Source organism: Stegostoma tigrinum, chromosome 6 (genome assembly GCF_030684315.1).
Source record: "Stegostoma tigrinum isolate sSteTig4 chromosome 6, sSteTig4.hap1, whole genome shotgun sequence".
Classification (NCBI taxonomy): Eukaryota; Metazoa; Chordata; class Chondrichthyes; order Orectolobiformes; family Stegostomatidae; genus Stegostoma; species Stegostoma tigrinum.
The window spans coordinates 48,316,022-48,338,794 of NC_081359.1; the positions used below are offsets into that span (position 1 = coordinate 48,316,022).

The following is a 22,773-nucleotide window of genomic DNA, read 5'->3' on the forward strand; positions in this document are numbered from 1 at the left end:
AGCAGATTCTAACTAACTTTTAAGGGGAGGCTGGATAAGCATTTCAGAGACATGCAGTGTTACATTGATAGATTTAAATGAGTAATGATGACAGCATGCTTAAGTGGAGGAAATACCAGCATGGGTTGGCTTCTTCGCTGTGTATTCTATGTAATAAATAGCTATTTATTTGTATTCATATAATTCAGATACCTGTTGTGTATCACTTTCTCGGTCCACACAAGGTTCAGACAAATGGTAGCGTGTCACAGAGAAGCTGTCAATATCATACATCTTCACTGCTGGATAGTTTTGCACTTCAAGATCCTATGATTTGAAAGAAAAGTTGTTTCCAGAAAAATGAATGGCATTATTGTAAATAGATTTTTTAAAAGCATGCATCACATTTTAGAAATTAATTTTGCACAAAATGCATTTGCTTTGTGCCACCTTTAACAGGAACGGTATCAGATACCACTAATAACAAATAATCTTCTGACCAAGTGCAAAGAAACATTTATATTTCCAGTGCAGCTACTTTTAAGGTTCAGTTCAAACAGGCCAAAGTTTGGGAAGAAATGCAACAGTAATAAACTAACATCAAGGATATTTTTAAGTTACGAATCTTAACATCCAAATTGAAACTACCTATCTTTCTTATCCCAATTCTCTTTCTAGTTGGATTTCTTTCTAGTTGAACCTCTACTTCCACTGTCAGACACTGGGGGCTTTGGTTTAATTATCAGCAGGGTTCAACCTGTTATTAACTGTACAAACAGACACGTGTCCATAGTTGCAACTCCAGGATAATATGTTGCCTTCGAGGTCAATGATGTTGCATAGCAGCTGGACAACATTCTTCTGGAAGAGTGATCAAACCACTTGGAATCCACACGACTGCCAACAACATAGATAATGGGTAGGATGTCGTCCTGTAGGTTTAATTTAGGGAGCTAGGTTTAAACAAAAAAGCAAACAGCACTTCATCAGCAGTTATCACTGGATTACTTTAAGTACAGAAATAGAAGGAGATACTAGATAAGAGTGTGGTTGTCCAGATGGGACAGAAGGCAGGGTTTTAGATTCCCAGGACATAGGACAGGCTGTGGGAGAGATGTCTCTTGTACAAGCTGGAACCAAGTTGGGACCAATTTCCTTGCATTTGCTAGAAATGTCATGTAGGGATTTAAAAAATAAGGCAGGTGAGAGAGAACCAAGACAACCAGAAAGGAATACCTCTGTATGCAGAAACCTAGGAGACAGATAGTAACAAAGTTAATGGATGGAGTTGGAATAAGAGAGAAACTTCACCTTTAAACCATTGTTAGAGTACATGCATGAGAATGCATACATTATAGAAAATAAGATGGTGAGCTACAGATCGCCATGTGGAATTATCATATGGGAATAATAGACCTAGCTCAAGACAGAGAGGATGGGGTTAAATATTCCTGGAAACAGGACACTCAGGAGAGGAAAGGGTGGTAGTACTGAATAAGAGGAGCATTGCTGTGTTGAAGAAAGAATATCAGACAGTTCAAGGACAGAATAAATTTGGCTGCAGCCAAGAAACAAGAAGGATGCAATTGCTTGGTGCAATCTGTAGATCAGAGTAAGATAGAAGTAAAAGAAGAAACCTGCAATGAAAATACAGAAGACATGCCTTGCACATGGCAAGAATATAGTTATAATAGGGGAAGTTTAAGTATCCGACTATCTACTGGGATTGTGACAGTGCTAAGTGCAGGGAGACAAATGTTCTTAGATCGAGGTCACGGAGAATTCTCTAAAAAAGAGACACTACTAGACCTTGTTTTTGGAAAGCAAGTGGGCCAAATCGATCAGGTCTCAATACTGAGGGGACAGGTGATTATTGTATTGTAAGGTTTAGGATGACGCTTCAAAAGAAGAATCCACTATCCAAAACAAGAACAACTAAATGAGACATCAAATGAGGTAAGAACAGAGGTGAGCTAGGCTGAAGACAATATTGGAAGGAACACCTACAGCTGAACAATGGGCTACCTTCAAAGTAGTAGTGGTTTATGCAATGTGGAAATAATAACCTCAAAAAGGAAAGGCAGGGCAAACAAATCTGGGAGTCACTGGATTAGAAAATGGAGACAAGCTGAGCAAAGTGTGTTAATGATAGATGTGAACACAAAAGAGGCAAAAGAGTGATTATTAAATAGAGACTGGCAGCCAACATAAAGGTGGTCTCAAAATCCTTTGTAGGAATATAAGAGAGTGGCAAGGAGGAGTAGAGCCAATTAGGGATACAAAAAAGGGGATTTACACACGGTAAAGACAGAAGCAAGGTATTAATTTAACACCTTTGCCTTCAAAGATAATGCTACTCATGCCCTGGTGATTAAAGAGCTAATTGAGTCTCAATAACAGTTCAAAATTACTGGAGTTACTGGATAAGCTGCCAGTATTTAAAAGCTGGCAAGGTAGTGGAACTGGATGAGATGTATTCGAGGGTATGGAGAGATGACCATGGAAATTGCAGAGGCACTGGCCATAAATTTCTCCTTTGATTCAGGGTGGTGCCAGAAGCCTAAAAAATTGTAACATAATATCCAATAAAAGGCTGCCAACATAAGTCCAGTGATTACAGACCAGTTTAACATTGTGGGAACCCGCAAAAAAAACAGTAATTAAGGATGGAATTATTTGTCACATAGACAAACATGGGTTCGAAAATGAAAGCCCATTATGGATTTGTTAAGGGAAAAACAATCACATTTGACTAACATGGGGTTGTTTAACAAAAAAAAAGGGGGATGATGAGGACAATGGGTTCCAGATAAAGTTCAACAAGCACATGTGCAAGATGACATTGTTGGAAAAAAATCTAAAACATAGTATAAACAAACTAAAAAAGGTACTTAAAGGAAGTGCACAGAAACAGGGACACCTAGGCACATGTGTGCACCCATATGTATAAGTCATTAAAGGTAGCAGGACAGGTGGAGACAGCAGTTTTAGTTCAATTCATTCACACAATGATTTTTGATGCAACAGCAAAAGTGTAACACAGTTCTAAGTCATGATGATGTGCAACATGGAAACAAACATGCCAGTGGTGTTCTGGGAGGGCTGTAGAGAGGGTGAAGACCCCGTTCTGCAACCGGGATGAAAAGTCCCAAAGGATGCGTTACCTGCCCGGTGCCGGGGTTCATGATATCCCATGTCAGTTCTAAGGGAACTTAGAATGGGAGGGGAAAGATCCAGTTATTATGGTCCATTTAGGTATAAACAACATAGTTAGAAAGAGGAGAGATAATGGGAACTGCAGATGCTGGAGAATCCAAGATAACAAAGTGCAGAGCTGGATGAACACAGCAGGCCAAGCTGCATCCCAGGAGCACAAAAGCTGACGTTTGGGCCTCGACGCTTAGAAAGAGAAACAGGTTCTGCTGAGGGAATATGAGTAGTGGGGTCTAAATTAAAAAGCAGAACTAAATAGATAACCTCCAAATTACTACCAGAGACATGAACTAATTAGCAGAGTCAACATGACTGAAGAGGTAAAAGCATGGTTCAGAGATTGATAATGGGAGGAATGGGCTGGAATTTACTGGACACTGGCACCAGTAATGGGAAGGCAGAAGCGCTCTTAATGAACATAGAACATAACAGCACAGTACAGGCCCTTCGGCCCTCGATGTTGTGCCGACCTGTCATACCGATCTCAAGCCCATCTAACCTACACTATTCCATGTACGTCCATATGCTTGTCCAATGACTACTTAAATGTACTTAAAGTTGGCGAATCTACTACAGTTGCAGGCAAAGCGTTCCATTCCCTTACTACTCTGAGTAAAGAAACTACCTCCGACATCTGTCCTATATCTTTCACCCCTCAATTTAAAGCTATGCCCCCTCGTGCTCGCTGTCACCATCCCAGGAAAAAGGCTCTCCTTATCCACCCTATCTAACCCTCTGATTATTTTATCTTTCAATTAAGTCACCTCTCAACCTTCTCTCTAACGAAAACAGCCTCAAGTCCCTCAGCCTTTCCTCATAAGACCTTCCCTCCATACCAGGCAACATCCTAGTAAATCTCCTCTGCACCCTTTCCAAAGCTTCCACATCCTTCTTATAATGCGGTGACCAGAACTGTCGCAATACTCCAAGTGCGGCCGCACCAGAGTTTTGTACAGCTTCACCATAACCTTTTGGTTCCGGAACTCGATCCCTCTATTAATAAAAGCTAAAACACTGTATGCTTTCTTAACAGCCCTGTCAATCTGGGCGGCAACTTTCAAGGATCTGTGTACATGGACACCGAGATCTCTGCTCATCTACACTGCTAAGAATCTTACCATTAGCCCTGTACTTTACATTCCGGTTACTCCGACCAAAGTGCATCACCTCACACTTGACTGCATTAAACTCCATTTGCCACCTCTCAGCCTAGCTCTGCAGCTTATCTATGTCTCTCTATAACCTACAGCATCCTTCGTCACTATCCACAACTCTGCAGACCCTTAGTGTCGTCTGCAGATTTACTAACCCATCCTTCTATGCCCTCATCCAGGTCATTTATAAAAATGACAAACAGCAGTGGACCCAACACCGACCCTTGAGGTACACCACTAGTAACTGGTCTCCAGGATGAACATTTCCCATCAACTACCACCCTCTGTCTTCTTTCAGCAAGCCAATTTCCGATCCAAACTGCTATATCTCCCACAATTCCATTCCTCCGCATTTTGTACAATAGCCTATTGTGGGGGAAACCTTATCGAACGCCTTGTTGAAATCCATATACACCACATCAACCGGTTTACTCTCATCTACCCGTTTGGTCACCTTCTCAAAGAACTCAATAAGGTTTGTGAGGCACGACCTTCCCTTCACAAAACCGTGCTGACTATCCCTAATCAATTTATTCTTTTCTAGAGGATTATAAATCCTATCCCTTCTAACCTTTTCCAACACTTTATCAACAACTGAGGTAAGGCTCACTGGTCTATAATTCCCAGAGTTGTCTCTACTTGCCTTCTTTAGCAGGGGAACCACATTTGCTATCCTCCAGTCGTCTGGCACTATTCCTGTAGACAATGACGAGTTAAAGATCAATGTCAAGGGCTCGGCAATCTCCTCCCTGGCTTCCCAGAGGATCCTAGAATAAATCCCATCCGGCCCAGGGGACTTATCTTTCTTCACCCTCTGATGGATTTCTAATACCTCTTCCTTGTGAACCTCAATCCCACCTAGTCTAGTAGCCTCTATCTCTATTCTCCTCGACAACATTGTCGTTTTCTGGAGTGAATACTGTTGAAAAATATTCATTTAGTGCTTCCCCTATCTGCTCTGACTCCACACACAACTTAGCACTACTATCCTTGATTGGCCCTAATCTTACTTTCGTCATTCCTTTATTCCTTAAAATACCTATAGAAGGATTTGACCCGAATCACGCTGGGACCAGAGTCCTCATGAATCACAGAACCAGGGCTGGAGATAGGTCTTTAAATTAAATTGCTGGGGTGGGGGAAATGGGGATCTCATTGCATACAAGATCAGAAAATTAAAAAGTTAAAAGGAGAGGTAGGAGTGCGCGTTAGTGAGGAGGTTGATTGTGATCAGAAAATTTAAAAAACATCTTACACCAAGGAATCATAAAAGAGTAGGGAAATATGATAATAGAAGAAACTTAAAGGCTTTTTGTATCTGAATGTATGAAGCAATCAGAAGAAAATTAATGCATTAACAGTGCAAATAAAAAGGTAAATGGGCACGATGTGGTGCTGATTAAAAGGTAAAGGAAAACCAAGTTTGGGAATTCAGTGTTTCAGAAGCATAGGCAGAATGGAAAAAGATGCTGCTAAGTCTGTGTCAGTAAAGGGCAAGATCAGTGCTGTTGTGATAAGTGATATCAGCACTGGAGATCAAGATGTTGAATCAGTCTGGGTCAAGTTAAAGGAATAACAAGGGAAACAAGTCCCTAGTGAGTGTAATCTATAGGTCCCCAAACAGTAGACTTGCTGTGTCACAGCGTATAAACCAGGAAATACTGGGGTGTTGTAAGAAAATGGTGCAACTGCAATTATTGGTCATTTTAATAAATATAATAGACTAGAGGAAGTGGCAAGGGCCGCCTTCAGGGGCAGTTCATTGGTTCTACAACATGTTGCTCCAAGAACAAATCAGGGAGCAAGCTATTTTAGATTTGGTATCGTGCGATGGCATCTCAGCAATGGTATTAATTAACCATCTTCCAAGGAAGAGTGATCATAGCATGCCATAATTTCAAATTCACTTGGAGGATAAGATACTGGAGTCCTGCACTCGCATTCTGGGGTTAAACAGGCACAGAACAGATTTGGCCCTAGTGAACTGGGAGAGGAAGATTAAAAGAGAGGACACTTTCTGCTGAGCTGTGGTAAATGTTTAAGGAGATATTCATTTGCTCCCAACTAAAATATATTCCAAAAGAATGATCTGTTGGGGTTTGGGGAGCACACGTGTTCCCTCGCTAAGCAAAGATGATATAGACAAAACTAACTCATAACATATTCCAAAAGCCAGTGATAGGTTGCAAGATCAGGAAACTTTTAAAGATCAAATTACTAAAGAAAACTAGTGCAAGATAAAAATTGGATAGCAAAAGGATCCAAGTGTACAACAAAAGGGAAAATAATTGGCCTAGTGCACAGGACATACTTGAGCAACTTTCCTCATTGACAGATATAAAAGAACATAAGCAGGAGCAGGCAATTCAGCCACTTGAGCCAGTTCCACCATTTGATATGATCATGGCTGATATCATCATGGCTTCAACTCCACTTTCCTATGTGCTCCCCATAACCATTCAACCCATCACCAAATCAAAAAACTGTCTAACTCCTCCTCAAATTTACTCAATGTCCCACCATCCACTGCATTCTGGGGAAATGAATTCCACAGATTCATGGCCCTTCCAAGAGAAATAATTTCTCTACATCTGATAAATCTGCTACTCGTCACCCTAAAACTGACCTTTTGCTCGAGACTGTCCCCACTTAAGGGGACACCTTCTCTACATTTAATATGTCAATTCCCTTTATATACTTAAATTGGATTAGTTTTTCCTCCTCTGATTGTAATCCTCTGAATTTTGTGCATCCGGTTATCAATGGACAAGTCGCATCAAATAAGAATCCAAATCCAAACTAAAACAACTAGACATTCTATGTCTTTAAAGCACTTACTGCAAAGGGGTTTGGTGGAGGTGGCGGAAGACGTGCAATCTTTAATGCTCTTTTTTTCTCTATGAGTAGTGCTTTTTTGCGTGTTTTGACATACCTGTATGATATGGAAAAGTATTAAACCTTGCAAAATATACAACCGGAAATAGGTGATGGTGACAAAATAATACTTAAAGTTTAAATTCACTGCAAAGGCACAAGTGATCCTTTTTAATCTTGGAAAAAAAAAAAGAATTTTGATTTATTTATCCAAGCAAGGTAAATTCACTAAGGTCCGAGAGCACTATCGATTCCTGTCTGAAAGTAGCGTCTGTTTAACGGAGGGTCACCAAGCTTTAGTAGGCAGAGCCTTCAAGGTTATCAGCCAGTACAGGAATGCAACTTGCACTAGAGTTACTGCGCGTTATAAATCAGCCATCCAACAAACTGTTAAGTGACCCTGTCCGTGATAACAGAATTTAGAATTGATAATAAAAATGGCAATAATATTGACATTCAGGTAATGATCTGTTTGGGTATATAGAGCGGTGTTTGACAAAGGTGGAGTTTAGATATTGCTAATAGAAGCACTGTGTGTTAGTGGAGCAACACACTTGGATTTTCAGAAGGCTCTCCATGAAGTTCCCCACAGGAGGTTGATTAGTCAAATTAAAGCAAGTAGGATAGGGGGCAACATAAGGATATGGCAACAAGACATTGGCTGAATTCTCATCCTCTCAGCCCAAGTCTACTTCACCAAGGAGATCATAGCTGATCAGATAATCCTAAATTTCGCTGCCCTGCTGTCCAGCAATTCCCCTCCTCCCAACTCCATGGCCCTGCATACCTTTACTGATTAAGGATTAGTCTCTCTCAGCCTTTAATATACTTAAATGATCTAGCTACTACAATAAAAGGAATTCCACGGACAGATTACCTTCAAGACAATTTCTTCTTATCTCCATCTTAAATAGATGACCCTTTACTCAGATTATTCCTTCTGGTCCAAGGCCCCAAAAGGGGAGAGAAGAAAAAAAAACAAAGTCTCTGAACAAACCTGTCAAGCACTCAGAATCTTGTACATTTCATTTCAATAAAACTGTCTCCTCTCATTCTTCTAAACTCCAAAAAGTACAACCACAACATACTCAACCCCAATACAGTCCTTCCATTCTCTGAATTAACCTCACGAACGTTCTGAGCTCACACCACCAGGTTATGGTCCAACAAGTTTATATGAAATCACAAGCTTTCAGAGCACCGGTCCTTCGTCAGGTGACGGATGAAGAAGCAGTGATCTGAAAGCTTGAGATTTCAAATAAACCTGTTTAACAATGACCTTGTGTCATGTGACTTCTGACTTTGGCCACTTCAGTCAAACATTGGCACCTCCACACTCTGAACTGAACTGCCTGCAAAGCAAGTTTTTCTTTCCTTCGGAAAATGGACAGAGCTCACTGCTCTTGGTTTGGCCTGACTCGTCCCTTATACTTCATTCCTTTTGAAATAAGGCTAGCAGTCCTTTTGGCTTCCCTACTACTCATTAAATTTTGGTGCTAATTTTGAGATTAGCCTGTGTAACTACGTGCAATGTTAACCGATTTAAATTACATTGTGATCCACCATGATTCCTACTGACATACACAAAGGCAGATGTGTGCTGGTATTGTCATTGGACTAAGCAATTCAGAGAGCAGGTTCTGCAGACATGGTTTGAACCCGTCCACGGTAGATGCTCAAACTTGAATCAGTGTAAATTTGGTATTAAAAGCGAGCTAAATTGTGTTTCCATTGTCAACCGTATAAACCTACAATTAATACTTTTTTTGGGGGAGGGAGAAGAAAGAGAAGGAAATCTGTTGTTTTCAATCTGCTCCAGTCTACATGACAACAGAGTAATTAGATTAGATTCCCTACAGTGTGGGAACAGGCCCTTCGGCCCAAGAAGTCCACACCGCCCCTTGAAGCATCCCACCCACACCCAACCCCCTATAACCCACACACCCCTGAACACTATGGGCAATTTAGCATGGACAATCCACCAGGCCTGCACATCTTTGGGCTGTGGGAGGAAACCCACGCAAACACAGGGAGAATGTGCAAACTCCACACAGACAGTCACCCAAGGCTGGAATTGAACCTGGGTCCCTGGTGCTGCAAGGCTGCAGTGCTAAGCGCTGAGCCACCGTGTTGCCCATAAACATGGTTAACTCTCAACTGCCCTCTGAAATGGCACTGGAAAGCAATTTAGGAGGGGCACTAAATGCTGGTCCAGCCAGTGATGACCACATCACTGGAGAGCTCTCAATCATTTTTCCTCAGACAAAGCTGCTTCAGGCATAGCTAAAGGCAGTCTCTAATCTTGAGGCCCGTTTTCCAGCACACAGCTTGTATTTTGGCTGAAAAACAGCCAAATCTACAAGAACCAAAAAGCAAAACACAAATAGGGAGAAAGCTTAAAATTCTTAGTTAAACAAAATAATTCATGTCTACTGCTGTGACATAAAAATAATATACTGGACAAGCCGAGTTTCTCTGGGGCATGCACAAGGAAGCGATCACACACAAGAGAGTGGGACAGATCAATGTGACTATTCAGAAGAAATCATATCAGACTTAGAACATGAATATAGTTTGTTCTTTTCCTCCATGGATGCTGTCAGACCTGCTCAGTTTCTGCAGCACCTTTGTTTTTAATTAATTTCATATTTCCAGCATCTACAATATTTTGCTTTTTCTTGTCTGACAGTCGGGTTCAGAGGAAGGTTAACTTGCACAGATTTGAAACAATAGTGGCTCACACTGAGGCCTTTGTGGACAAAAGAAATTTTTTCATTCATTTCACATGTTTTATTGAAGAAACAAATATCAAGCCTACCAACCCATTTGTATTGCCGACAGCAACACCTTGGCCAGTCCACCTGCCTGGTGGAAGAGTTTTCAAAAAAAGCTAAGATTGACAGGTAGCAGATTCTTTTGTATCACTATGCCAACCAATCAGCATCTTATGTATAAATTGATATTCCCTTTCTAAAGTTGGTTTCTTGTATGCTTGCCCTGTGGAATACAAGGTAAAGAGCGTTGACCTTGGTGTCACTTTTTAATTTTGTCAAGTACTGTACTGGCAAGCAATTGTTTCCATCAAAACCAATGGACAGCACACTTCAAGGAGGGAATACCCCTAGTCACAATGAGAAACATAATCCCAGGTACAAGCTAGCTTCGTTTTTCTGAAAAACAGATTGGGTACAAGCCCGAAATTCATCAGCCAGTACAAACGAAGACACAGCTAGCTACTGGGTTACTGGCAATGCAACAAGCTTCCTTATCAATTCGGGGCAGTGACCAGAAGTGACTAGAGGAAAATATTCAACAGGAAAAGCACATTCTTCTTGGAAAAATGCACCGCTCAAAATACAAGTTAACTTTTTGAACATCTATTGTTGTCCCCTTCATTTAAAAAGGCTGAATTGCATTCAATCTCACCCACAGCAGCAACATGTATAAGTTAGTCATTTAGCATCTTTGTTTCCCCTTTGGATTACTGTGGACACTAATTCAACGTTATGTCTCACTCTAGTCTTTCACCAAAATTGCTTCATCATTGCTGATATCCGCCATATACTTTGTGGCTACTTTTGTTACGAGCTCAGGAAAACAACATCAGAAATTCAGATTTACGAAATTATTTTTCCACCTGTGTATACTGTACACAGGTTAAGATTAATCTCCTGATAAAAGGTGTTGACTGCTAATTATAGGCAATTTATAGATTTGCACTATGACTAGAAAAATTGAAGTAGTTAAAAGGTTGTCAATTCTCAATGTTTTAGGTTCCGATGAGCGATGATTAAAAATCTTAATTTTACAGTAGTTTTCAAACAGTTGCAAATATAGGATAAAGTATTTTTATTTTTGAAAGCAAAAAAGGTTTAGTTGTCAGTTTGAGACAGAGATAGAATAATGGGAGCTCAGAGTTAACAGCTGGTATCTATTTCACATTAATCATCATGACAATCAAATCAACATTACATGAGAAGTATACTGCAAGACTGTGCTTTTAACAGTTTAAGATCATAGCTGGAAATCATTAAATTAAAAACAAAACATGTATTTTAACCATATTTGGAGTCAGTAAATAAACCGATTACAGATAATATAGGAATCGCTAGATTTAGGAGGCAAATTTACATCTAGTTTCACAAAGAAAAAAAAAAAGAGATTTTTAAAAAGCAAAGTGGTGATCATTCTCAGGGTACGGGTGGGGTATTGCCTTCTCACCCCACTGAAGACTGATCGGTCTGGTGAAAACAGTGCAATAGAAAACCCAAGTTTACAAGCATTCAAAATATCCTTCCAACTGTCTAAAAAAAATTTATACATCAACAGCCCATGCTTTGTGTTTAGAAATAAACAGGACAATTAACATTTGATGCAAGTGACCAAACATCTATAATATTTGAAAGCCTACTAGGTGCATCATGTTGCTTGTGGAAATACAATGATGAATTAAATATTTACAGGTTTTTAAAAAAGGTTGCAGTGATTACTGGAAGAGGTTCGTGAACAAAGAAATAAGCCTCAAAATGCAAGATCCACAAGCCAAATAAATAAAGAACAACAGCAAACCTATTTTGAACTTCATGATCTTTATTCTTTTGCTGATTCAACTCCCTCAGTGCTTCTCTATGCCTTTTCTCAGCTTTTTCTCTGTTGACAGCTGCCAGTTTTGAGCAAGCTTTCAAATCTGGTTCCTTCAATCAAAAGGAGGCATACACATTAAAAAGTGAAAATCTGAAAACATTATGTCATGATCAATAGGTGAACACAGTAATTTGAAAAAGAGAAACCTATTACATGTTAAAGGATCACATGGCATTTTTAGATCTACAGTTGAAACTAGATTTTTTTAAAAATCTGCAAATATAGCTTACAGGCAAAGCCAACAAAATTGTATGGTGTTAAAACGGACGTCTGAAATAGCCAGAATCGGTATCTGAGAAGATTCAAACCTTTTTTTAATAAGGCAAAACATAAAAGCCAATAAAAAATGGTTTGTGCCATAACCTGAAACCATGCTAGAGTGTGCTGGCGTTCTTTCTATGTTCAGATAGCAACATCCGAAGGAAAAATGGTGAAGATCACATAAGATGGTGCTTAACAACAAGATTTTAGTAATCTAAGTTTAGGAGATAGAGAAATATATCTGTTAGTTTGTACTCAACTGTAATGCACTTTTATTTTTGCAAAGTATCTTCTATAATCCTGGTTATTTATGTGACTAAAACTCAAAGCAAGCAGCCAGTTTTGAATTTCATGTTCAAGATTTCATCATTTGCATACAATGAAATTTAGTATTCCAAGTTTACTTCCTAAAATATCTGACTAGTTACAATGAGGAAACAGTAACTTGCAATTCTGGTCACACAGAAGAGAGGTTAAAAAAGTTGCAGAAATGCACAAAGGGTTTTTTCTTTCTTACCTACTGTGCCTATGAAAGTAAGAAAATGGACACTAAGAAAATCCTAAAACAGAGAGTGGGGAGAATTGAAACAGGTCTTAGTGAAAATTTGTAGCTTGGGTAGTGAGTGCAGTTGTTCAGCTGCTTGCTGAACCAGTTGTTGCATTGTGTGCATTTGTTTCGTTACCATTCTAGGCACCCTCAGTGCAAACTCTAATCAATGCACCGATGTTCTGTACCATTCCAACTTTATACAATCCTCTGGTGCGGTGAGTCTTATCACTTCGTTTTTCTGAAAAAGAAAGCAGCAGTCTGTATTTGAGGTCCACTTCCATGTGTTTGTTAATGGATTTCTGTGTTGAGAACCAGGCTTCTGGAAATTCCCATGCAGATCTGTTGTTCGCTTATTCCAGTCTCACTGATAGCCTTCATTCTCTGCGCGTGTTCAGACAAATGAATATCGGTTATCTTTCTACTGCCAGCTGGTGTTCATGTATCCTGGTCATAAGTTTCCTCCCCAGTTATCCAACATAATGTTTATTGGGCTTGCTGTATGGGATTCTGCATGTCACAGATTAGATGTCACACTGTTGTTGCCTCAAATAGTACCAAAACATCTGCACGCCACAGAACAGCTGGCTCGGCAAGCAAACAAACAAAATTTAAACAGCACAGAAATAAAGTTATTTAGCAAGAGACATCAAAATTAGGCAAATAGTTAGGGACTGGGATCTAAATGGAGGAAGTGAAAAAGATTTCAGGTACAAGAGGACAACTCATGAACCATTTTGAAACCACTGCCTTAAACAGTAATAGGCATCACAAAAGGACAGTTACTAAAGCAAGATGGACTTGAGAATATGGCAATCCATTGAAGAATATTGATGGGCTAGATTTGTCTACTCCAGAAAAGTGCGGAGGAGCAATCTGACAAACATCTTTAGGATTACACGAGCAGAGGCTTGAGGGAAGAACAGACCTAGGGATTAAAGTATTAGATAGTTACCATTAAATTCAGTTGGAAATTCGGAAGAAACTTAAGTTTTAAGAGTAGATTTGTAGCTCAGGTTGCGGACGTTGTGGTTGGTTAGGTCACCAAGCTCGTTCGATGTTCCGCAGACATTTCATTTCCTTGTGCAACCTCTGATGAAGCGCTGTTGTGGTTTCCTGCCTGGTATTTAAACTCTGGTGTCCATTGAGATAGATGGCCTCACATCCACTTTTCCTTCGCAATAGAGTATGTACAGGGTCTAGCTCAACGTGTATATTGACGGCCTTCTTAGTAGAGAACCGAGCCTCTCGGAATTCCCGTGCTGGCCTCTGCTTGGCCTGTCCCAGGATCCCAATCAAACTGGCCCTTTTCCTGATCCACATGGATGGAGATGAGCGAGTACTGGCCATGTCTTTTTGTTGCTAGTTGATGTTAGTGTACTCTTGGGGCTAATTTTCTTCCTGTCTGTCCAGTGTAATCTTTGTCGCAGTCTCAGCGGGGAATCTCATATTACATTGGTCCTGTCCATAGTGCTAATGGGTCTTTGGTTCGGGTTAGCAGTTGGCAAAAGATTGATGTGGGTTTGTGCACTTCTCTGATACCCAGTGGTCGTAGGAGTCTTGTGGTCAGTTCAGATGCGTTCTGATGTAAGGTAGCATGATGGGCGAGTCGGGGCATGCAGTATCTTCCTGGTGTCCTTCGTGTAATAGGCATCTTCTGACCCAGTTTCTCAGGTATCCAGTGTATTTGATTACTTGGAAGAGGTACTTTTCTTTTTGGTGTAGTTCTGTGTTGCTGCAGTGTGTTGTTGCCCATTTAAATAGAGTTTTCACGCAACTTCGTTTGTGGTGTTAGGGTGGTTGTGGTTGAAATTCAGTACATGGTCAATGTATGTGGCTTTCCTGTGTGTGTCTGTCTTTGTCCATAGTTGCTAGGAACGAAAGTATTTATCTCCAGCAGTTGAGACAAGTAGCATAGATGCATACAACAGGAAGTTGTGTTAATGCAAGGGAGAAAAGGTACACAGGTTACATTAGTGGGGAGAGAGGAGATCCACTGACCCTTTCTACCAGGTAATCCATTTAGGGGTGATCAATCTGACAACTATATCAGAATTACATCAAAATCAAAACAAGACTAGCAGTCATAGAAAAAGGTCAACAAATGGATACAGACTTGGCATAGGAGAATTTTTTTTTAATATGTAGAAACCGTCAGATTACAGAGCAGGCTTTGTCAGAACAGAGCGCAACCAACATTACCGACACGGCCAATGCTAAAAATCAATGGACGTGTTTAGTACAATGACAGAGCTAGAGTTAAGAACAGCCCTGCGGGAGGATCAATGAACTTGAAAGACTAACTCTGCTTTCTTGCCACAGATGCTGCCAGACCAGTAGTTTCTTCAGCAATTCGTGCATTTGATTCAGAGTTCCAGCATCCGCAGTTTCTTGTTTTACCTAATATAGGGTGGCATGGTGGCTCAGTGGTTAGCACTGCAGCCTCAGCGCCAGGGATCCGGGGTCAATTCCAGCCTCGGGCGATTGTCTGTGTGGGGTTTGCACATTCTCCCCGTGCCTGCGTGGGTTTCCGCCCACAGTCCAAAGATGTGCCAGCTAGGTGGATTGGCCATGCTAAATTGCCTGTAGTGTTCAGGGGTGTGTGGGTTATAGGGGGATGGGTCTGAGTGGGATGCTCCATGGGGCAGTGTGGACTTATTGGGCCAAAGGGCCTGTTCCCACAGTGTAGGCAATCTAATCTAATCATGGTAATACCATTGTTAATTAATATGAAGACATGTAGTTAAGCAGGGCCAATGGGGAAAAGGTGTACGGACTGAGCATAGAGGAGTCACAGCATTCAGATAAGAATCGTTAAAAAGGCAACATGATCAGCAGCAAGTGATCCAAGAAAATGACCTGAAAACTAAAAATGGAAAAATGTAGCAACAATCAAAGTGGGAGCCAAAAAGTTCCTGAAAACGGATAGGAATGGGGGAAAACAATTAAATTTAAAAAAAGAGGAATTGCTAAGACTAAACCAGGAGAGAGGTAGAACGGTGTACAGTACAAAATGGGTTGGCTGTGCTGGAAGAAAATGGAAGGAAGATGCTCATGCTTTGAAATTGTTAAACACAACACTAAAGTGTCAATGAGATAACAAAGGTGTAGACTGAATAAACACAGCACGCCAAGCAGCACCAGAGGAGTAGAAAAGCTGACGTTTCGGCTCTGGACCCTTCTTCGGAAATGGAGGAATGGAAGGGGACTCTGAAATAAAGAGAGAGAGAGGGAGGGAGGGAGGGAGGTGGATGGAAGATGGGTAAAGAAGCAGGTAGGTGGAGAGGAGATGGACAGGTCAAGGAGACAGGGATAGAGCGAGTAAAGGTAAGTAAGTGTAGATGGGGAGTTAGGGTGGGGGTTGGTCAGTCAAGGGAAGATGGAGAAGTCAAGGACGCAAGCATGAGGCTGGTAGGTAGGAAGAGGGGGGGTGAGGGTTGAGGTGGGAGGACTGGATTGGTGGGAGGAAGGACAGACAGGTTAGGGAGGCAGGAACGAGCTGGGCTGGTTATGGGATACGGTCAGGGGTGAGGAGATTTTGAAGCATGTCAAGTCCACATTGATACCATTGGGCTGCAGGGTTCCCAAGCAGAATGAGGTGCTGTTCCTGCAACCTTTGGGTGGCATTGTTGTGGTATTAGAGGCGGCCCAGGATGGACATGTCATCCAAGGAGTTGAAGGGGTTCACAACTGGGAGGGGCAGTCATTAGTGGCAAACCGAGCGTAGGTGTTCCACAAAGTAGTCTCCAAGCCTCCACTAGATTCCCCCGATGTGGCCTCCTGTACATCAATAACAGCGGATACAGCATACTACATTAGCAAATGCGCAGGTGAACATCTGCTGAATGTGGAAGGTTTTCTTGGGTCCTGGGATGTGGGTGAGGGGGAGGTGTAGCACTTCCTGCAGTCGCAGGGAAAAGTGACAGGAGTGGTGGGGCATGTGGAGTAGACACGGGAGTCACGGTGAGACTGGTCCCTCTGGAAGGCAGATAAGGGTGGGGAGAGTAAAATGTCCTTGGTAGTGGGGTCAGATTGCAGGTGATGGAAAATGATGCATTAGATCATTGATTAAGCATCAGTGGCTGTCAGCTACCAGTGTAGGTGAAGTGTTGTTCCTCCAGCTTACAATGAACTTTGCCAGAACACGTCAACAAGCTCAAGTCGCAAGTGTTGGCCTCTGATTACAGGAGAAAATGCCACAGGGGTATAAGGATATGATGAGTAGTGGTAGCCTTAAGGGAGCAGTTCTTCAGAATGCTGTCAAGAGGGAAGAAAGTTATCCCCTTGAGACAGCAGCAAATGGCAGGTTTATGATCCTTTGAATGCAGCATCTGATGGGGTAGTCAGCGAGGACCAGATGGACCCTATATTATTGAGGTAGGGGGTAGGGCAGAAGTGTTCAAGCTCCTTTGATTAAATATTTACAAATGAAATGACTGAAAGTATTTACTCACATTTTCTTTCGCTTGTCTATGTCCTTCACCCACTGCCTTCAAACTAGAGACATAAAGCCTCTCTAGAAGCTGTGCTTTCTCCATTTGTGCCATCTGCCATTCAGCCTTCAACTCAATTGCTAGTTGCTCAAGCTGTTGATTACGACGATGTTTTATCTCCTCTCGGATCTGAACAGCAATAGAACGCTCCTGCTCTCTGACCTGCAAAATAGCAAGAAAATGTTTAAACAGTAATAATCTCAACTTTGATAATGGGAACTGCAGATGCTGGAGAATCCAAGATAATAAAATGTGAGGCTGGATGAACACAGCAGGCCCAGCAGCATCTCAGGTGCACAAAAGCTGACGTTTCAGGCCTAGACCCTTCATCAGAGAGGGGGATGGGGTGAGGGTTCTGGAATAAATAGGGAGAGAGGGGGAGGCAGACCGAAGATGGAGAGAAAAGAAGATAGGTGGGGAGGAGAGTATAGGTGGGGAGGTAGGGAGGGGATAGGTCAGTCCAGGGAAGACGGACAGGTCAAGGAGGTGGGATGAGGTTAGTAGGTAGGAGTTGGAGGTGCGGCTTGGGGTGGGAGGAAGGGATGGGTGAGAGGAAGAACAGGTAAGGGAGGCAGAGACAAGTTGGACTGGTTTTGGGATGCAGTGGGTGGAGGGGAAGAGCTGGGCTGGTTGTGTGGTGCAGTGTGGGGAGCGGACGAACTGGGCTGGTTTTGGGAATGCGGTGGGGGAAGGGGAGATAGCATTTCCTGTGGTTGCAGGGGAAGGTGCCAGGTGTGGTGGGGTTGGGGGGCAGTGTGGAGCGAACAAGGGAGTCACGGAGAGTGTGGTCTCTCCGGAAAGTAGACAGGGGTGGGGATGGAGAAATGTCTTGGGTGGTGGGGTCGGATTGTAGATGGCGGAAGTGTCGGAGGATGATGCGTTGTATCCGGAAGTTGGTGCGGTGGTGTGAGAGAACGAGGGGGATCCTCTTTGGGCGGTTGTGGCGGGGGCAGGGTGAGAGGGATGTGTTGTGGGAAATGCAGGAGACGCGGTCAAGGGCGTTCTCGACCACTGTGGGGGGAAAGTTACGGTCCTTGAAGAACTTGGACATCTGGGATGTGCGGGAGTGGAATGCCTCATCGTGGGAGCAGATGCGGCGGAGGCGGAGGAATTGGGAATAGGGGATGGAATTTTGGCAGGAGTGTGGGTGGGAGGAGGTGTATTCTAGGTAGGTGTGGGAGTCGGTGGGCTTGAAATGGACATCAGTTACAAGCTGGTTGCCTGAGATGGAGACTGAGAGATCCAGGAAGGTGAGGGATGTGCTGGAGATGGCCCAGGTGAACTGAAGGTTGGGGTGGAAGGTGTTGGTGAAGTGGATGAACTGTTCGAGCTCTTCTGGGGAGCAAGAGGCGGCGCCGATACAGTCAATGTAACGGAGGAAGAGGTGGGGTTTGGGGCCAGTGTAAGTGCGGAAGAGGGACTGTTCCACGTAACCTACAAAGAGGCAGGCATAGCTGGGGCCCATGTGGGAGGAATCGAAAGAGAAGTTGTTGAGGGTGAGGACGAATTCGGCTAGGCGGATGAGAGTGTCGGTGGAGGGGGACTGGTCGGGCCTGCGGGACCCTGACCCTAACCCTAACCCTCACCCCATCCCCCTCTCTGATGAAGGGTCTAGGCCCGAAACATCAGCTTTTGTGCTCCTGAGATGCTGCTGGGCCTGCTGTGTTCATCCAGACTCACATTTTATTATCTTAGAATCGCAACTTTGACTACTGTACATGTTTTTGTACAGTTTTTAAACACCCTCAAATGTTTCACATGGTTTTCCAATTTTCTGCAAATTAGAATAATGGTAACATTTGAATTTAATATACTGGCTAACAATAAGAAATAAACTTGCATATTACCTTCCACTTATTAAGGACTAACCAAAGCATTTTTAGGGCTGAGTTACCAACATCCAATTTTCAAATCAGAGACATTCAACAAGAGGAAGCTTGCAGGTTACGCTGCCATGTGCCTGCTGCCCTCCCAGGGACAAAGCTATCCTATTGAAACTTTATCATGTTTCTTACACTGCATTTCAATCTGTAAATTGGATTGTTATAAAGGCTGACCATACCTGCTTTATTCTTAACCTTCGTCTTCTCTCATGCTCTTCTTGTATCAAAACTGCCTCTTCATTTGGACTAAGACGAAGACTTTTCAGTTTAACCACTTTTCGTTTCATCCTTCCTAGGTATGTAAGGATCAATTTGGAAAAATAAAATTCCTTCAAATATCTTCCAAGTTGCACCATGGGAGCAGACCAGAAAATCTAGGTTCAAGTCCCAACTATTTCACAGAAACGTCATGACATCTCAATATACTTTCATTTCCACCATCTCCAAATCAAGAGATTACACTCCTGCCCAATCTCTGCCCCACCACCACCAACTCTCCCACTTTGCCCTAAACCCACGAACCCCCTTGCCCAACACTCCAGACATCAGAATTCCCTTCTACCCCCACCTCCCATCATAATGCCCTCTGTTTTTATCCATCACCCCCATCTCAAACCCCCTCTATGTCCTACCCTTGGGTCGCCCGTTTAAAAACACCCTCTGCCCCATCCCAGCACAAATTTTTATCAGCGTCTCGCAAAATCTCACCAATACTTTCGAAGTTTTTTGTAGAAATGCAAAACAGCACCAAGGCAGAATTAACTATCAGGTGCAAACGTGCAAATTTCAGGCGATAGCCTATTTGTAAACCGGCTATCAAGAAAATGATATCACACTTCGGCAGCCATTTCTCCTCACAGCATTTTATAAACAATCGAACGTAACAATTTCGCAGATTCATTATTAGACATTCCAGTCCTCCGATATACATAAACCTTGTTCTATAACCACACAACTACTCGGATGGGTTGCTAAATTCACGAGTCGGGGAACTCAGCAAATGTGTGCACTTCTCACCCCCAGCTTGGAATTCAACACGAGAGGCCGTAATACTCAGATCGGACAACAGTCACAACGCAACGCGGCCATTTAATAACGAACAAAAATTCTGTTACATCACTTCCGCGATTCAAACCGAACGTTAACCAATCTGAGTCTGCGCGAGCAACGAATCAGCAGAAAGCGTTGGCGAAGCAGTCAGATCTCTGATTCTCGCAATACCGGCACCTCCACAGCATGAGTAACTATCGAGAGAGAGGGTCATAGGAGGACTCACATCATTGACTCGAGAGAGAGAAAGCTGGTTATTTGATGAGAGGGATCGGTCACGGGGAGGATCCAGATCATCGACTATGCAGAGGGTTAAAGGGAGGACCGACATTATTGACAACAGAGAGAGAAGTGAGAGTCAGAGGGAGGACCGAGATCATTGAATAGGTTGAGAGAGAGGGATTGAGGGAAGACCCAGATCACTGATTACACGGAGAGAAAGCGAGAACTAAGGGAGGATACCGGTCATTGGCTACACACAAAGGAGACAGAACATCAATGGCGCGCAGGAAAATTCCACATCTTTAACCATGGAGAAAAACAGTCCAGGTCATTAAAGAGAGAAATCAAAAGTCAATAGAGATCACAGATTTAGACAATCTGGATTACCGAGAGAAAGCAAGCGAGAGTTCTGAGTGAAAGGCAACGGAGAGAGACAGTTAAGATCATAGATTGGAATAGAAGACGAAGGCAATGCATATCTGCCTCCCCTACGTCCAACCTCCTCGCCCCAATTCCATCTTCACCATCAGCATAAACATCACCATTTCCCAGCTGCTTTAGTTACCAGACTTGAAACATTAACACTTTCATCTCCACAGAGGCTGTCAGACTTGCTGAGTTTCTCCATCATTTTTTGTCTTTGTTTCAGATCTACAGCATCTGCAATTCTTTGTTTTATTTTTGTTGCTTGACCAAGTCTGTGGAGTAGCTTTCCTAAATTCAGTACTAATTCCTGGATATTAATGCCTTTACAAGATCCAAATGGCGGAGTATGCCACTGTTATGTACTGATGTGTTGCTTAGTTTGCAGCTAATAAATCTATTTTGAGCATTGACTTTTTTTCCTAGAATTCTGAGCTACTTCATAGAGTTGATATCAGTCAACAATATTGGAGTGGAACACAGCTATATCTGGTGAGAACGTAAGGTTTCCTTTCCTAAAGGGCATTACTGAACCAGTTAGGCCTTTGTTACAATTATGGTCATTTTCCTTACACCAGCTTTTTTTATTTTTGATGGCACTGTGCTTTTGTATTTAATCATTTTTGTAGACTTGAGCTTGAATTTTTGTGAATATCTAGTAAAGAGGAACAGTTAGGTTACACTAAAGAATCAAGGAGTACGGCAATAGAAGGTCAACATGACTCTAAAAGCTCACTGCAACAGCCACTGGAGACAATACCCTATCAGGAGCAAGAATCCTACACAAAGCTTAATGTCACGACAAACAACTGATTGAAGTCTCTCACACACACAGGACAGGGTGCACTCAACTTTGTGCAATGATGGGAAAACAATATCTTGATATGAAACAATTCCTGTTAAATTACTCAATTATTTGGTGTCTGGAACAGCCTCCTTCAGTGCAATAGAATTGAGGAAAGACGGTTTGGGTACATTTGAGGTCCGCATGAACTTTTCACATTCTGCCATGATGGGCTGAGTTGCTGCAACAAGCCAACCAACTGAACTCAAGTAAATATATGTAAATTTTGTATCTAACTGTTCAGAAAGACCAATTGTAGAGAGCTCAGTAGGGCCTGAATAAAGGCTTGATTCTCCAGTGCACATTCAATAAAATGCTTGAATTCAAAACTCAACAGACAATATTAAAGTCTTTATTGGATGTACACTACACCGGAATTGTTTTTTTCCCAAAATGAAAATATATGCCAGCCTGCAACATTTGTTTGAGGATACCTCTTTACACTGGAAGACCAGCATGTTTCAGGCAAACCAGGGAGTACTGTTCATCATGTAATGGTCCTCTAGCTACAGTTGATGTTTGTTTTGATGTCCATCCCTGAGAACATTTCATGAAGCACAGAGCCCTGCATCATAGAGGTGATCAGTACAAAGCTTGACAAAATCCAATGCATCTCCCCCTCTTTCAAGACACTCTTTGCAAAAGCACATTCCACAAGGACGTGGATAGCAGTATCTTCCCCATCATAGCCACCTCAAGTGCAGTGCGCAGAGGAGATGAAACCCTGGTTTTACAGGAAAGATCTGATGAGAGGGTGCTTTGGCAATCTGGTCATAAAACCATACAATAGGATCTACAATTGCCTTTTCCCTCAGGCCCTCAAAGAACTGAGCACTGCCTGATGGACTTGTGGTCAAAGGTGTTTTCAACACAAATTCTGTAGAAGGAACAGATGGTACAGCAAAATCCAACCAGTTGAAACGTTCTGTAGAAGTATAGCCAACCCATTTTTCATAACTGCGTGGACAGGTAAAAGTTCAGAATGTAGTTACACTTGAGATCTCTGCAAATGCAGGAATTACGCATAACCTGAAGCAGCTTATGTAAAAGTGATCAACAGGATGAGGGCATGTTAGGTATGTTTTTCTTCCTCCAGTTATTTAGAGATTTGCACATTGTGTGTTTGTGAACCTCGTCTATTTTTGACCTTTGGACCTTCAGAGAAAACAGATGATGCCTCAGCAGT

At 42.3% G+C, this 22,773-nt stretch overlaps 1 protein-coding gene across 8 annotated transcripts in view; it reads right to left on the minus strand.

The window, feature by feature from the left end:
* Positions 1-20,171, minus strand: part of cep295 (centrosomal protein 295) — a 208,413-nt gene extending 188,242 nt beyond the window's left edge. For 7 of the 8 annotated variants that reach the window (XR_009445842.1, XM_048532236.2, XM_048532237.2 and 4 more), the window contains exons 1-6: positions 20,066-20,171; positions 19,228-19,340; positions 17,127-17,327; positions 11,790-11,914; positions 7,185-7,278; positions 193-306 (exon numbers count right to left, since the gene is read on the minus strand). Coding sequence is in view for 7 of the 8 variants with exons in the window: in XM_048532236.2 (XP_048388193.1) it covers positions 193-306; positions 7,185-7,278; positions 11,790-11,914; positions 17,127-17,327; positions 19,228-19,335 (642 nt within the window). In the remaining variant the exon portion in view is untranslated. Of the gene's footprint in view, positions 1-192; positions 307-7,184; positions 7,279-11,789; positions 11,915-17,126; positions 17,328-19,227; positions 19,341-20,065 lie in introns of those variants that run through there. The other variant, XM_048532238.1, reaches the window with a different exon arrangement.
* Positions 20,172-22,773: the final 2,602 nt, after the last annotated feature.